This window comes from Talpa occidentalis, unplaced genomic scaffold, assembly GCF_014898055.3.
Source record: "Talpa occidentalis isolate TD23 unplaced genomic scaffold, MPIMG_talOcc4v2.1 talOcc4.14, whole genome shotgun sequence".
Classification (NCBI taxonomy): Eukaryota; Metazoa; Chordata; class Mammalia; order Eulipotyphla; family Talpidae; genus Talpa; species Talpa occidentalis.
This window is the reverse complement of record NW_023601433.1, coordinates 951,345-966,841: the sequence shown is the minus strand read 5'-3', so window position 1 is coordinate 966,841 and position 15,497 is coordinate 951,345. Positions and strand designations below refer to the sequence as shown.

At 55.6% G+C, this 15,497-nt stretch overlaps 1 protein-coding gene across 2 annotated transcripts in view; it reads left to right on the top strand.

The window, feature by feature from the left end:
* Positions 1–13,803, top strand: part of IQGAP1 (IQ motif containing GTPase activating protein 1) — an 82,902-nt gene extending 69,099 nt beyond the window's left edge. For both annotated transcript variants that reach the window (XM_037509925.2, XM_037509924.2), the window contains exons 31-38: positions 613–715; positions 1,418–1,553; positions 1,911–1,998; positions 4,677–4,889; positions 5,510–5,676; positions 7,054–7,176; positions 10,235–10,343; positions 12,052–13,803. In XM_037509925.2, coding sequence (XP_037365822.1) covers positions 613–715; positions 1,418–1,553; positions 1,911–1,998; positions 4,677–4,889; positions 5,510–5,676; positions 7,054–7,176; positions 10,235–10,343; positions 12,052–12,165 — 1,053 coding nt within the window. In that variant the 3' untranslated portion in view covers positions 12,166–13,803. The remainder of the gene's footprint in view (positions 1–612; positions 716–1,417; positions 1,554–1,910; positions 1,999–4,676; positions 4,890–5,509; positions 5,677–7,053; positions 7,177–10,234; positions 10,344–12,051) is intronic.
* The last annotated feature ends 1,694 nt before the right edge of the window (positions 13,804–15,497 follow it).

Below are 15,497 nucleotides of genomic sequence, written 5' to 3'. Positions count from 1 at the left end.
GCCTCATCTAGAACACGCGCTTTTCCTCCACGTAGCCTCAGTTTTCCCTTGGGTCCGCTTCTTCTTTCCCCCACATTTGCATGATTCACTTCTTTCCCCTTCGGGGGCATGTCAAGCCAGGGATGAGGAAACAGGTAAACGTAAATGCTGTTTCCGGCATCGTCTCTTCCGAGGACATCACTGGGGAGATAGGAGATGAGAGGCTTTGCTCAGTGCCCCTGACATCACGCCGGCGTGACCCGGTGCACTTTTCTCTGAATTAAGAGATACTATCCAGTAAAACACTCAAAGTGTGAATGTGAGTTTCTTGAAGGGGCCTTGATAACGGCGTGACGATGACTGCATTTGAAGTCTCGGTTTTGTTGCCTCTTAGGGGTGAGTCCTTATACCTGAGTGTTTCCGCTCCACGCATCACACGTGTGCCACTCAGTGGGCGGGCGCCTTGTGTGTCCTGCCACCCCAGTGGGCGAGTTGGCTGGGCGTTGGCTGGCCAGTTCTTCAATGGAGGAGCCTTGTCCTCTGACCTCCCATGCATTGCTGGGGGAGCCTGTGGCCGGCAGGGGCTGTTAGGCTGGGTGTGCAGGTGGAATCGACCGTGGGTGTTGTCTGCAGCTGCTGTTAGATCATCAGGACGCCATCGCCCCAGAGCACAATGACCCAATCCACGAGCTTTTGGACGACCTGGGAGAGGTGCCCACCATCGAGTCCTTGATAGGTATGTCTGGGCAGGATGACCCAAAGGTGGGAGGGGGCGGCGACAGGAGTGTTGTCATTGTCACCTCCGTCTCTGCCCATTCAAGCTTTGGTGTACGGTGGGGGGAACGGATGTGACCCCGGTCTATGAGGAGCCAGAGTCCAGGGCTGCGGCTGTTTTAGATGCACGTGTGCGCGGCGCCAGTCTCTGGGGACTCTGAACGTGAGCAGCTGAGAGGGAGCTGTAATGTTATAGCTTCAAAATGAACACCAGTGAGGTTAACCTGGGGCCACTGCCTTCGCTGCCTGAGGTGGTTTCCCGATGCCGCATTTGGTGTGTGCACATCCCCGCCAGTGTGCACGTGGGCTGCTTCTCCCCTGAGATGGAGAGAGCTTTTGCTATGTCAGTAGCTCCTCTCTTTTTTTTTTTTTAACATTTATTGATTTATTTATATAAGAGCTGGGGTACAGGCCAGATGAGCGGGAGGGTGAGAGGACTCACCAGAGACAGAGTGGGGAGCAGAACAGGCAGACTGACGAAATACACTGCTGAGGGGAGCAGCGGGGAGACAGGAGAGGTCTGCTGCACCCTGTGGGTAGCTCCCTGGCCAGGGATTGAACTCTCGTGCTGCAGTGGCTGTGGACCACCTCATAGGTTGTGCCTTAACCCCTTGCGCCACCAGCTCCTCTCTTTTGACACTGACTCCACCCTCCCCAACTGTAGGCGAGAGCGCTGGCAATTTAAATGACCCAAATAAGGAGGCGCTGGCTAAGACAGAAGTCTCTCTCACTCTGACCAACAAGTTCGACGTGCCGGGAGATGAGAACGCAGAGATGGATGCTCGGACCATCTTACTGAAGTGAGTGCTGCTGCGGGAGGACACGTGGTCCAGAGAGCCGTTGGCCTTGGTGGAGAGTCTGGACAAGGCCATCTTGGCCTTTTCAGCTCTAATTCTGGGTACCTGGCTTGTTACACTTGGCACAAGATTTACCAGCCTTCATTTTCTCATAAGACACTGTAGTGAAATTTCCATCTTGAAATCTCGACCTTGGAGTCCACTCTGTTACAGTGGTGCGAATATGGCGGCACTGTGACTGCCGTGTGTGCAGCTGCCCGGGGGCTCTCGGTGGGGTGGGCTTGTTCTGTGGGTGCTCAGGCCCACTGAGGGAAAGTGGAGCACCCGATAACATTTAGACGCTCCCCCATCTCCTTTCAGCACAAAACGTTTAATTGTGGATGTCATCCGGTTCCAGCCAGGAGAGACTTTGACTGAAATCCTAGAAACACCAGCCACCAGTGAACAGGTAAAACGGGTTTGCCACACACCCGTGGGCAGGTGCTGGGGTGGGGGCGTGCAGGCCAGGCCAGGCTTGGGAGGGGCACAGATGGCTGGAGGTGGCCCTGGGGCTGGATTGGAGAATGGCAGTGGGTGGGGCTTACTGACACGGCTTTAGGGTCCTAAGTCTAGATGTTTTTAGGGCGGGATGCTCCCAGCCTTAGCTGCATGAGGTGTGTGCGTTTTCAGAATCAGTGAGTCTGCCCGGACATCTGTTGGCTGTTGTGGTCAGAATTTGTCAGATGTGTTGGTAGCAGAAGAAAGCACTCGGCGGGCTCAGGATCCGGATGGGGAGTGCGACTCCCCGCCAGAGACAGCCGGAGAGCCATTCAGAACTCACCGTGGTTTGGGCAGTGCAGGCCCAGGAGGGAGGCTAGGGAAGAGCAGAGCCTCGGAAGCCCTTGGGCAGCATGGGCAGAGTGGGTGTGCGTGTAAGATGGGCACTCCGGGCAGGGCATCCCGGGACATGGCGCAGGCTATGAGCCGACCCACACGGCACGAGAGCAGGGTGGGCGAAGCCGAGTCTGAGCAGTGAACCAGGAGAACAAACTGCTGAGAGCCCGAACCCGAAGCCCTTCTTCAGGGAGGGATGCCGCGCCTCTGGGAGCCGCTAGTGACGCAGGCCCAGCGCCGGTGCTGCCCGAGTGACGGCAAGGACCAGGCTCAGCTGGAGGGGTTGCGGCGCGGTGGGGGGGCGCGGCGCAGGGAGGGGGTGGGTGCGCCGCTCCGTGTCCAAGACCCTGTTTCGCACGTGCAAAATGTGAGCGTGGCACCCTTGTCCGCAAGTGGCAGTTCTCACAGGAGCCCAGCACAGGGGCAGAGGCGGCCTGTAGGACTCGCGGTGCCTCTGGGGACACCCTCCGGGTCGCACACAGAGCTACGGGCAAACCACTGTTTCACATGAATTCTTAGCGCTCAGAGGCTGTGATTGTGGGCATCACGGACACTGGATGGGGGCAGGTGCAGGGGGGGCGGGAAAAGAGGCGTAGCCACGGCTCCAGCTTGTTCCAGAAGGACGTGTGAAACAGGAGAGGAGGAGAGTGTCCTTGTTAAGAACCCGTGGGGTCTGGGACTTTGACCTGTGTTCTTCCATTTGCTCCTTGTACTGTGCCTGGGGGTGAGTCTCTGCATCCTCGTTTACAGGGGAGGGAGCCAAGGCCTGTGGAGATGAGGCCGCCTGCACGTGGTGTGGGGAACCTGACCTGGAGGCGGCTCATCTGACACGCTTTACTTGCATGTGTGTTCAGAGGAGTGGACACTGGGAGGAAGGGGGCACGTGGAAAGGGAGTGCTGGGCGCAGCCTCCGGTTTGAGTCCCACAAGGTCCAGGTGCAAACGTCCCCATCCCGACAGGTCAAAAAATGGCCCTGGCACCTTGGCCGCAAAGGTTTGGGGTCTCAGCATGGAGGTGACCGCTTGAGTGTCGGGGCGACCAGTTACTGAGAAGTGTCTCTGGGTCACTCAGAGGAGCCAACCCATGCTTAGCGCAGAGAGAAGGGCAGAGAAGATGAGCTGCTGCGTGGTCAGAAGAGGCATCTGGCTTGAGGGGTGGGGGAGCGAGTGATGCTGCTGCAGACACAGATGCCACCCGGGCGGCCCGGCAGCTCAGGAGCCCTGCGGCGGGACGGTGCTGGCGGGCCGAGCCCAGCAGGCCTCCGGGCTGGCGTCAGGGGAGGCCCTTTCCTTGGAAGACGCCAGCACATTTGAAAGCAGAGGCGAGGCTTGAGCACGGTCAGCCTGGGCGAATCGGCGTCGGGGTGGCCACCCTGTTCTTCCGGCTGTGTTTGAAATCAGGTTTTGCGGCGGGGGGTTGTTTGTTTTTAAATAATCCAGGGGCCTTTTCTTTCTTCCATGCCTGTCATGCCATGATGTAGGGGCTGGACTTCGCAGCTCTGGCGCCTTTGCCCTGGTGCCCACGCGGTGTGCTGCTCTGGGGGGCAGCTGGCCCCGCAGCGGCCTGAGTGCCTTTCTCTTCAGCTTTCTTTGTTTTCTGACCTTTTCCTTCCCCACGTTTCAGGATGCCGTCTCTGCTCGGAGAGGCTTCCCGCGCTCTGGGCGAACGTGGGTTCACTTGGCAGGAGGCTTGTCCTTCACTTATTTGCTCGTGACGGTGCTGGGCGACGTCCCAGGGCCTGCCCACGTCGCCTGGGAGCTCTCGTGGGGCCTCCCTTCCGAGCCCGCCCCTGGCTGTCTGCAGCTCCTTTCTAAGACCCCCGTGTCTGCGGCGAGTGGGCCACTCCGTGTTTTCTAGAAGGCCTGGGGTATGAAGGGCAGTGCTGCCCCTTCCTTGTGGTGGTCATTTTGATGATTTTCTGGAAGATGGGGGTCTCTCAATGGAGTTGAACCACCTCGTGTCCCCAGACGGGATAGGGAAACGCAAGGGACTCCAGAGCCAGCCAAGTCTAGTCTCCTGGCAGTGCCCTAAGGGCCAGGAAAGCTGCCCCAAGAAGCCGTGTGATTTCATAGCAGGGGTCTCATCTAGGTGGAAAGTTCCCTGAGGTTTCTGTCAGTTGTCAGGGCCGGGTGGTTCCCCTCTGCCTCCAGAGTGGGGTTTGGGAAGCGCCTGGCTCAGGGTGCGGGTGTGCAGCTCCAACTCCAGTTTCGAGGAGTGTGGAGGAGTCGCCAGGGCCTTTGCTGTCCTCCCCAGGAAGCAGAGCACCAGCGGGCCATGCAGAGACGCGCCATCCGTGACGCCAAAACGCCAGATAAGATGAAAAAGTCGAAATCCGTGAAGGAAGACAGTAACCTCAGCCTGCAGGAGAAGAAGGACAAGATTCAGTCCGGCTTGAAGAAGCTCTCGGAGCTCGGGACAGTGGACCCCAAGAACAGATACCAGGAGCTGATCAACGACATCGCCAGGGTAGGGCGCTGGGCAGCCCCAGCGGGCCGCGTCTGTGGGATGAGCAGGCACAGCTCTGTCGGGCAGTGGGGCCCTCACCCCTGGGAACCGTCTCTGGTTCTGCCAACTCGGGCCCCTGGCCCCTCCCCAGGACTTGTTTCCTGGCCTCAGTTCATAGGGCGTGGGCCCTGACTCGAGCCTCCTGTGCCTCAGTGTCTCGGGTTGCCTTTGGCCTGAAGGCGTTCTTTTAGATTTTTTTCATGATTATTCTAAAATGCAAGTTCAGTCAGGCTGATCATCAGATCCTTGGTTTGTGAGTCTCCTCAGTGAGATGGGGGTCAGGCCACGGGCGCCTGCTCACTGGGCAGCGTGACGGTGGCCGGATGGAAGCGCCTGCTCAGCTGCCGACGTATTTTAGAGGCGCCAACCAGCTTTGCAAGTAATTCTGAGGATGTGGAAGCCTGTAAGCGTGATGACCCCTAAGAACTACCAGTGCGGGAAAATGGATGAGATTTGAGTTTCTTTGTTAGTCTTTGAACGTGAATTGCTGCTACGCCTGTCAGGACCTGTGGTCATGCAAGGCGCGGCCAGGCCGTGGGCGCTGGCCTTCAGTTTTCTTTATTTCAATAATTCCATCTCAGGACATTCGGAATCAGCGGCGGTACCGGCAGAGGAGGAAGGCCGAGCTGGTGAAGCTGCAGCAGACCTACGCCGCCCTCAACTCCAAGGCCGTCTTCTATGGGGAGCAGGTGGATTACTACAAGAGCTACATCAAGACCTGCCTGGACAACCTGGCCAGCAAGGGCAAGTGAGTGGCCTTTCCAGCTGGAAAGAGTCTGATGAGGGGGGCAATGAGGTGACTGAGGGGCTTTCCCCTGAGGCACACTGGTTCGTGAGGTCGCGCCCACTCTTGCGCTAGTCATTTGTGCAGCTTCCTAGTTGCCCTTGTTATTTGTGTGGTATAAATAATGGGGAGGGGGCACTTTAGGGGTGCTTTGTCTACACATCTCTTGTCCCAAAATATATTCTTGGTCCTGGAAATTAAATAAACGTGAAAAGGTTTTGGTCTCAAAACCTGTATGTGCCTCAAAGTCCCTTCAGGAGGCTCATAAGCGCCTCAGTCCCCTGGCCTATGTCTGCTCCCTCCGGGGACAGGATGCCAGTGCCCCGTGCCCCCTTGGAGCGGCCCCATGTGTCAGGGAGACGGACCCTGAGCCCCGCAGCTTCTGCTTCCAGCGTCAGTCTCTTGTGTGTCCAAGCCTCTGAGCACCCGGCAACGCTTTCCCTGATTCGCCTGGTTTTTGGAATCGTGCTGCCTCAGCCTCCCTCCTCTGTACCCTCTTGCACTGCACCCCATCTCTGTCCCTCTCCTTCAGCAGACGCCCCGGAGTGAGTGGCTGTGACAGGTAGATACCGGGTCCTTCTCGCCCAGCAGAGGAGGTGTGGCCATTGGAGACAGCCCCCCCCTTTTTCTGAGCCCATCCTCACTTTCTGCTACAAGATTGTGAGGTTCAACCTGTGCTCACCCCTTCCAGGCTGGGCACCAGCTGCTTCTCCCAGCACCTGCTTCTTGGTACTGAAGAACCGTGTCTGGAGGCCGGGACCCCAGCACCATGTGCTCCCGCGTCGGCTCGGCCGGCCTCTTTGAATTCCTGGTGTGTTCTAGATTGTCTGAAAGAAAGACAAAAGCAACCTAGTGATGTTTCCCCTGTTTTGCAAAGATAGTGCTGTGGCTGACCCTAACATTTATTTGCCATTTTAGAACTGGCATGTGAGACTCATGCTTGTGTATAAGAAGTTTGTCTTCTGACCTCATGTCCTTGAATTACCAACAGTGACTCATAATAGAAAGTTACTTCTGGGGCCTCCGCAGTGGCACAGAGGTTGAGCACTGTGCTGCGAAGCTGCCCGCAGCCTCTGCAGCGCCGGTTCAATCCCCAGCCACTGGCTAGGGTCCCACAAGGCGTGCAGACCTCTCCTGCCGCCCGCTGCTCCCCTCAGCAGTGTACTTCATCAGTCTGCCTGTTCTGCTCCCTGCTCTGGCTCTGGTGAATTCTGGTGAATTCTCTCACCCTCCCGTGCTTCTGACTGTACCCTGTGCTTATATAAATAAATAAATAAAAATATTTAAAAAAAAAGAAAGAAAGAAAGTTACTTCTGTCACATGACACAGTGATTTTTACAGGGTCTCCAAAAAGCCTCGGGAAATGAAAGGAAAGAAAAGCAAAAAGATTTCTCTCAAATATACTGCAGCAAGACTACATGAGAAAGGAGTTCTTCTGGAAATTGAGGACCTGCAAGTGAATCAGTAAGTATTTACCTTGGTACTTTGAAACATCGATTTTCTTATTTCTGCATTTGTCACCACTTTACCTTATTGCCTTTATGTTTGTTTGTTTTTTAACCTGGTTGGTCATTTTTTAAAAAAGATTTATTTATTTTTGCATACAAGATCTGGGGTGTAGGCCAGAGATGCTGGGGCGGGGGGGTCGGCAGTTGGTAGGAGGACTCACCAGAGACAGAGTGGGAAGCAGAACGGGCGAATCTACTGAAATATACCGCTGAGGGGAGCAGCGGGGAGACAGGAGAGGCCTGCCGCACCCTGTGGGTCACCTCCCTGGCCCGGTATCGAACTCAGGCTGCAGTGGCTGGCGATAGCTTGATAGCGCTGAGACTTTAATCCCTGCACCACCAGGAAGGCCCTGGTTGGTCATTTTTATGGTTTCTGTTTCTCTGTCTATGCAGAATTGGGCCTGATACTCAGAGCTCACTGTCTGCAGTAGGAGGGAAAGTGTTTCTTTTCCATGTGGGACACATTTGTTTCAGAACATGTTCAATCCCATTTGTATGGCCCCCTCTGAATTTTTTCTTCTTTAAAGCAAGAAGGTGTTTCTTCTGAGTCTAAGCCAAGAATACATAAGTATGCCAAGGGGAGGGATCTTCTTTATTCCAATTGGAACCATTGACTCGTCCTCCTTGTCTTTTCTGGAAGTGCCAGCTTGCCCTGTGGTGTTTCACGCGTGTTTCATACGTGCTGCTAGGGCCTGGCCCGCTGCCACTATTGGCAGCACCTTCTTAGTCAGCCCGTGGCCTGAGGTGACTGAGCTTCCTGTTCTTGTGTTTGTTTAAAAAGAAACCTTTATATTCTGACTGTAAATGGTATGTATTCATTATTGAACTTGGAAAATGTAAAATACCAAGATGTAGGAAAAAAGGACCTGTAATCTCACAAACCAAAGCTAACCACTGAGATCATCCTAGTGGATTTCTCTGCCTCTGCTCACACGCACAAAGCTCTCCTCTCTGCCCACTTCTCTGTCTGCTCACCTTTGTCATGAAAGCGGGCCGGTTCCATTCATAGTCACGGCCCCAGACTCTTCTCACATTGTGAACATTTGCCCATTCTTTGAATGCGCCTTTGTAATGTCCACGCACTAGCGCCTGTGGTGGTTGACTTCATCGATATCAATTGATTATTTTTTAAGATTGATTGATTTATGCATACAAGAGCTGGGGTATGAGATGCGGGGGGGTGAGAGGATTCACCAGAGACAGTGGGGAGCAGAACAGGTCAGAAGGACTGAAATACACTGCTGAGGGGAGCAGCGGGCGAGTCAGGAGAGGTCTGCTGCACCACGTGGGCCGCTCCCTGGCCGGGGATCAAACTCGCGCTGCAGAGGCTGCGGATTGCTTCACAGTGTGGTGCTTAATCCCTTGTGCCACCAGGGAGGTCCCTGATTTCAGTTGATTTTGATGTTTACATTGTTGGACATGTGCTGACACCTTTATGTGTAAATTTTTGGTCCTCCCTACCTCTGATTGCTTTTTTATGCTAGATGCCTAAAAATGGAATTTCTGGTCAGAATAAAAAAGATGTTTTATTGCAAAACACAAATTACCATCTTAACTATTTTCAGTCATTAAGTAGTAGTATTAAGTACACTCGTATGGGTTGTGCACCAGGTCTCCGGAAGCTTCTCCTCTTACAAAACTCAACCTGTCCATTAAACACCTCCTCACTTCCCTTTCCCCGGCACAGTGCACCCCTCCATTCGGTCCTGTTTCTTTGAAAGTAATTACTTTGGGCACCTCGCAGTCCGCGGCTGGCGCAGAGGTTGCCCTCTGATGGGCTCGCATCGCTGAGTGCGGTGTCCTCGGGCCGCCCCAGCTGGTCGCCCTGGAGCTGCCCCCGCGCACCTTCCCGGCCCAGCAGACACTGGCTCGCCCTGCCTCCCGGCTGTTTGGAAGAGTGCTACAAGGACCGTGGAAGAGTAATGTTCCTTCATTGTCCTGTTTTGACTTCTGTGAATATCTATGCCCAGCGTGGGATTGTTGGATCATGAAACTTATTTTTAAGAAGGTTGTTCGCTGATGCACAGGCCAGAGTGCTCTCCAGCGGCAACTTCCTGGCCATCGTGAATAATAAAATAATTTTTGATAGTTTTAGGTTCAGTATTTAAAGCTAGTTACCTTTTTAGAGGCCTTACTGTCTTTTTTTGGTGGGGACCTTGGTGTTTTTGTTGAGGACTTTATGCATTTTCCAGATCTGTCACATAGTATTTCTCTCTCTCTCCCTTTTGTCGCTATTCCTCGCTGCCGGTAAGAGCCTGCCTCTATTTGTCTTTTTAATTTGCTACTATGGGCCCTATGAAAATAAAATGATTCATCACAAAGATATCTTTAAAGAATAGCTGGGAGGGCCTCTTGGGCCAAGCGTGTGTGTTTTGGGGTGGGGTCTTGTGACTTCCCTGGGGCTCCCCAGTGGGCCCCTCCAGGCCTCCGCGGTCCTCAGCTATGGTCACAAGAAAGGAGGTTGCGGGAACTCGAGTTCTGGGAATCCGGGGGATATTTATTCCCCAGGCACCTGGGGACACATTCCCACCAGCCCTGGCGCCAGAAGATTTCCGGCACCCAGAGCGGCTGGCGCATTCGGTGTCTCCAGTAGTGGCGGTTGATCTTCACTGCTGCTCGCCGTTGGCCCGTGTGGCTCCTGCTCGTCCAGACACCTCCTCTCTCCCCTCTTCCCGGCCCCCTTGTCTGCTCTCTGCTAACCTTCAACATGCCCCCAGGCTCCCTTTTTCCTCTCTCCTTCCAGCCCAGTTTCCTGTCAGTCTCCCTTCACCGCTGCTCCAGCAGCAAGTGCCTTGCGTGAGCTCCTGCTGCAGCCATGGCTGGCGCCTGCGCCCCTCTCCCGGCCCAGGTGGTGGTGCAGGGTGGCCCCCCAGGGGCGCCTGCAGAAGCCCCCTTCCTTCCGTCCTTGTTTCCATGCTTGAAGCTGCTGTTCATCTCCTTTCCACGTTTTCACGTGAGGGTGTTGTCATATGAGAACATGAAAGTCTCACCCTTATGATGTTGTGTTTCAACAGGTTTAAAAATGTTATCTTTGAGATCAATCCAACAGAAGAAGTTGGGGACTTTGAAGTGAAAGCCAAGTTCATGGGAGTTCAGATGGAGACTTTCATGTTGCATTATCAGGTGGGCGCGCGCTGAAAGCCCCGGCCTCTGTGGGGAGGGTGGGGGAAGGGCAACCCCCTCTGGCGGGAGCGGGCGTGGGACCGCGGGTCTGTGTGGGTCCTGGGCTGGGTGTGCTGGCGCCTGTGCAGCCTGGGCCTCTTCGGACAGCCCTGTCCGCAGCCTGCCCTTAGTGATCCGCTGCGCTGCGCTGTGCTGAGGCCGGGACTTGAACAGATACTTGATACATCCTGACGATTCCGAGTTGTGGGCCTCCTGCTTTGATTTGACGCCGGTGCTTGTGGGTGCACTTCTGACCCGTGCATGTGAATTGCAAATTGCATCTTTGTAAACAGAATCCCAGTTTCAACTCAAAAAGCTCTGAATCAGGTTGTGCCATTGTGATCCTAATTTTTATTCTGAAATACCTACTTTTCTCTTTGAAGAAGCATGCCAGCATTGGGAAGGCTCCCAGGGGCCTTGCAGATGCCTGTGGCTCTGTGTCCAGCCCCCATGGTCAGTGCTGCCTGACCCGCCCCACACACAGCACCGCCCCTGGCCACCTGGACCCGTACTGCCCCGAAATTGCCCTTGGGCCTGTGCACGTGCTGCGCCCCCGTAGTCGGGGACCCTCCCCACCTCCATCTTTAACCAGGACTCACATGTTTGTCCCCTGAGCCTCCCCCGGTGGCTTCCCCTGGCTTCCCTCACCTGTAGAGTGGGCCTTGTCTCCCTCTCCCCCAAACTGTCAGCTCTTTTGGGGCGGCGGGGGGTTTCTTTGTTTTCCTTCTCGATGAGAAGTCGACCTTGAGACGTGGTGCTGGACAGAGGCGAGGGGACTGACGCCCATGGCTCACCTGCGCACTGCCCTTGGGGCCCTGCCGTCCCTCAGTCCCTGCATTCCTGGGGCTCAGGTAGTGCCCTCCTGCTGCCTGAGTCCCTCAATGAGAGTGACAGGCAGGGCGGGTGTTGGTCAGACATGTGTCGTTCCCCACTGTCCTCATGGGACTTTGGGAATTTTCCATAAGATGAATTGGTCGAGCTCCCGGGGTCCTCTCCAGTCCTGCACTCTTGCTTCCTGAGGTGGTGGGGGAGGCCCCTCAGCTTCCTGAATATCTCTGGACGGTGGTGGACCGTACGGTTGGGCCCAGACCCGCACAGGCTGCGGCAGGTCGCTGACTGTCCCTGAGACTCCCTCCCCGTGGTACTTTGGCCAGGACCCCAGAAGCCACTTAGATGTGCGTACAGTGTCGTGTGCCTCAGCAGCACCTGGTGGCGTCTGGCCCTCTCTCGCCTTCTCGCGTGGGGAGGAGTGAGAACTAGTGAACAGCAGGGGTGTGGGGTGGATTTGCTGCCTGGACTTGTTTTCGGTGGTGAGGGCACTTCATCGTGGAATGAGATGCCCTCACCCTCCCCGTCACTAGCCGGGGGGTTGGGGGGTGGGGGGTGGCACTGTGACGAGGGGTGTGAGGCGCGTAGGCTGTGAGGTGACAGTGCGCCCGGTGTCTGGCTCTGAGCCACAGCCCTTCCTCATGCCGAGTGACGCCGAACATTGGTCTGCCCGGCAGGCTCTCAGGACCACTGGGCCGTGGGCAGCTCGGTGGCTGGGAAGCTTTTCTCACCCCATTTCACATGGGGCACGCAGGCCACGCCTCCCCCTGGGGCTGCCTGGGCCCTGACCTCCCTCTCCCTGCTCCACGGGCCTGGTTAATGGTCACGTTTCCTCGCACAGGACCTGCTGCAGCTGCAGTATGAGGGCGTCGCGGTCATGAAGTTGTTTGACAGGGCGAAAGTCAACGTCAACCTTCTCATCTTCCTTCTAAACAAGAAGTTCTATGGGAAGTAACTGGTGACCTGCTGTGCGCCAGAAGGACAAGGGAAGACGCGCCTCGAGGCCGCCTTTCTGGGTCCTTCTCCACTCAGTGGAAGCAAAGACCAGCCCACAGCGGAGCCTCCGTCCATACACTCGGATGCCACCATTCCAACTCCCGTCCCAGCAGGGCACTTGCCGCCCTTGTCCACGGTGAACATCGTATTTCAGGCCTGGTCTGATCCTTCTTGTTCTTTTGTTTTGTGACTTTGGAGAGCGTAGAAACGCCACTAAAACTCTTGTAGGATCTTAGCATTGTTTTACCAGACTGTTAGCTTGGGAACTGTTTCCTCAGAAACAGACAATGAAATAGGAATTCTTACTTAGATGTGGGTGCTGTTAGCACCGAGAACTTTCATACACAGAAGGACCAATCAGCAAAGCGCCAGCCGCTGCGGCCCCTCCGCCGTGCAGAGGCGGCCATCACGGGCCTGTCCCGGCAGCGACACGCCTGCCTTTGGGCCCCATCGGCTCCTCTCGTTCTGCTTCCCTTTACAGGGTGGTGACATTTTAAATGTCACCATTAAATTGGGACAATTCTGGGCCTCCCCTGGTGGCGCAGGTGGTTGAGCGCCGCGCTGTGAAGCTGTCCTGGAGCCTCTGCAGCGCGGGTTCGATCCCGGCCGGCCGGTGAGGGTCCCACATGGCGCACAGACCTCTCCTCCCTCTCCCGCTGCTGCCCTGAACAGTGGATTTCGGTCCGTCTGCCTGTTCTGTTCCCTGCTCTGGCTCCGGTGAATCCTCTCACCCTCTCAGGCATCTGGCCTGCACCCCGGTTCTCGTATAAATAAATAAATAAATCTTTTGAAAATAAATCAACAAATAGGGACAGTTCTGTTGCTGTAGCTCATTCGTGGAGGGCAGAGTCCCACTGGCAACGTCCAGCTGCTCGGGTAAATTTGGAGCCGTCCGAGCCCCATCCTGGCCGGTGACTAGACTCGAGCACACGCCGCCACCAGCCCGCCCCTGCCCTGGAGCGTGGCCCCCACGCCCTGTGTCCTGGCCGAGGTGTCCCAGGCACCCCTTGAAGTTTCATTTCCCTTCTTAGAGTGTAGATGATAGGAATCTTAAAGATGCACGTAATAATGCTTCCAGAGGCGTTAGGCTACTGTACGAAGAGGGTCTTGGAAACTGGCTCACATGTAAGCGTGACCTCCGCGCTTCCTCGGAGCTGAGACGCCAGGGCCACGTGCCGGGCCGCGGCGCGCTCGTCGTGTCTTGCACGGCTGACGCGAAACCAGAACTCCAGCCGCCCGGTCTCGCGTCTCTTCCCCGCTTTCTTCTTCCTCCCTCTGATGTCCCCCCGGTGCCTTAGCTCTTGGGAGCTGCCTTTAGTGGGAAGGGATTCAGTGCTAAACGTTGACTTTAGTGAAGTATTTTTAAGAAAATTTGTTTATACAGGAAGATATATTCCATCATGCTTGCTACTGAATCTATTTTTGTCATTTTATTGGCTATTATGTCACAAAATGTAAAATTTTAACTTTTTAAAATTTTCTGATGGCTATTTAAAATCAATAAACAGTTTTACTAGTAAACTCTGTGACGTGTCCCTGTTCACACGCAGGCTCGGGGCCGAGCGCTTTGCGATGGACGCTCCCTGCCCAGGCCGGGCGTGGGTGAGTGGCCTGAGTCCACGCTGGGCAGGTGGCGTGTGAGGGGTGGCGCCCTAGAGGAGCCTCCCCACCTGCCCTTGGTTTGGTTGCAGTTTAGAAGACAGTTGTTTAGTCCTTTTCTCTGATTAAAAGTAGATGCTGTTCACTCGGGCAGCGCCACCTCATGTGCTGGGAATGGCATGCGACAGCCTTTCCCAGAACAAATGCCCATCTGGTGCCCGAGGGCTCCACAGCGACAGGCAGTGAACAGCCAGCGGCCTCTAACAATACCACTGCTCAGGGCCTCCCTGGTGGCCAAGGGGTTGAGACGTAACCTATGAAGCTGTCCGCAGCCTCTGCAGCACGAGTTTGATCCCCGGCCAGGGAGCTGCCCACATGGCTGCCCCCTTCAGCAGTGGATTTCAGTTAGTCTGCCTGTTCTGTTCCCCGCTCTGTCTCTGGGGAATCCTCTCATTGCCCACACCTCTGGCCTGCACCCCAGTTCTATTTATAAATAAATCCTTAAAAAAAAAGCAATATCACGGCTCAGGAGTCGTGAGGATATTCGTTTCCCTGACACAACTCATGCCAGATGGCACGAATGCCCGTGTGGAATGCCCAGGGCTCGGTAGCATGTGGCTTTAACAGTGCTGAGTGCCGGGAGCTAGGAACGGCAGGGCCTTGCTGGCTGCGGCCTTCTCCGTCTCCTCTCACTGCCTTTGACCTTCTCCTTGACCAGCCTCGTGACATTTGTCATAACTTTACTTCCTCCCAGGGATCTGGACTCCCCGTCCGTCGTGTCGCCGCACACAATGGCCTTTGTATCTCTGTGTGAAATAAAAGGTGGTTTGTTCATATTTGTGTTTATTTTTCTCAGTTTCATTGTTCGTAGTTCCTGCGGGACAGCGTTGACTTGAGTGCGATTCAGTCACTGAAAACCACAACAGAAAACACCCCGGCTCACCCCCGCGGAGCAGCCGATCAGCCCGCAGGGCTTCAAGGGAGAGGACAGGAGGAGGGTGAGGAGAACAGTCGCTTCACTCAGGTTGGCAGAGCGCTGACAGCACGGGCTGGCGTCAGGTGCCCCTGGGGCTCCTTTGTTATACGGGAGTTCCCAAAAAAGACGGGGATTTAGTACGCAGCAAAAAGGGAGTGGGGGCTCGTAAGTAAGGGTGCGGGGGCAGCCTCGCTTTGAAAAGCATGTCTGTCTCCACTGGCCATTCTCTGTGGGAAAACTGGCGGCCGTAGGAGGGAGGGGAAGCGGAGTCCTCATAAAGTCAGCTCAGGTGATGGTTTGTGTGGAAGGGCGCCCGAACCTGCCGGGGAGCAGAGACGGCTAGAACCCCGGCCTTCCTGGCGGTGGACCCTGAGGGGGGGGGGGGCGTATCCTCACTCTGAGATGGGGACAAAGCGCGCAGAGGCGTGTGCCTGAGCCCTCCCTGGTGTTCATTTTCACCTCTGACCCACGGAGTCCGCCAGGGAAGCGGAGGGACTTAGTGAGGTGCTCGTGAAGCAGCACGGGGTGAGGCGGGAGGTGGACCCTGGCAACCCTGGCAACGCACAGCCGGACAGCGGGGCAGGCCCAGTGCAGCTAGCCGGCTGCTCACCGGCCTTGCCCACATGCCCTGGACAGAATTTGGAAAAATTACAACCCTCCCTGCTTTGTAAACTTGAAATCTAATTTTTTTGTATATTTAAGTTGGTACGTGAAAT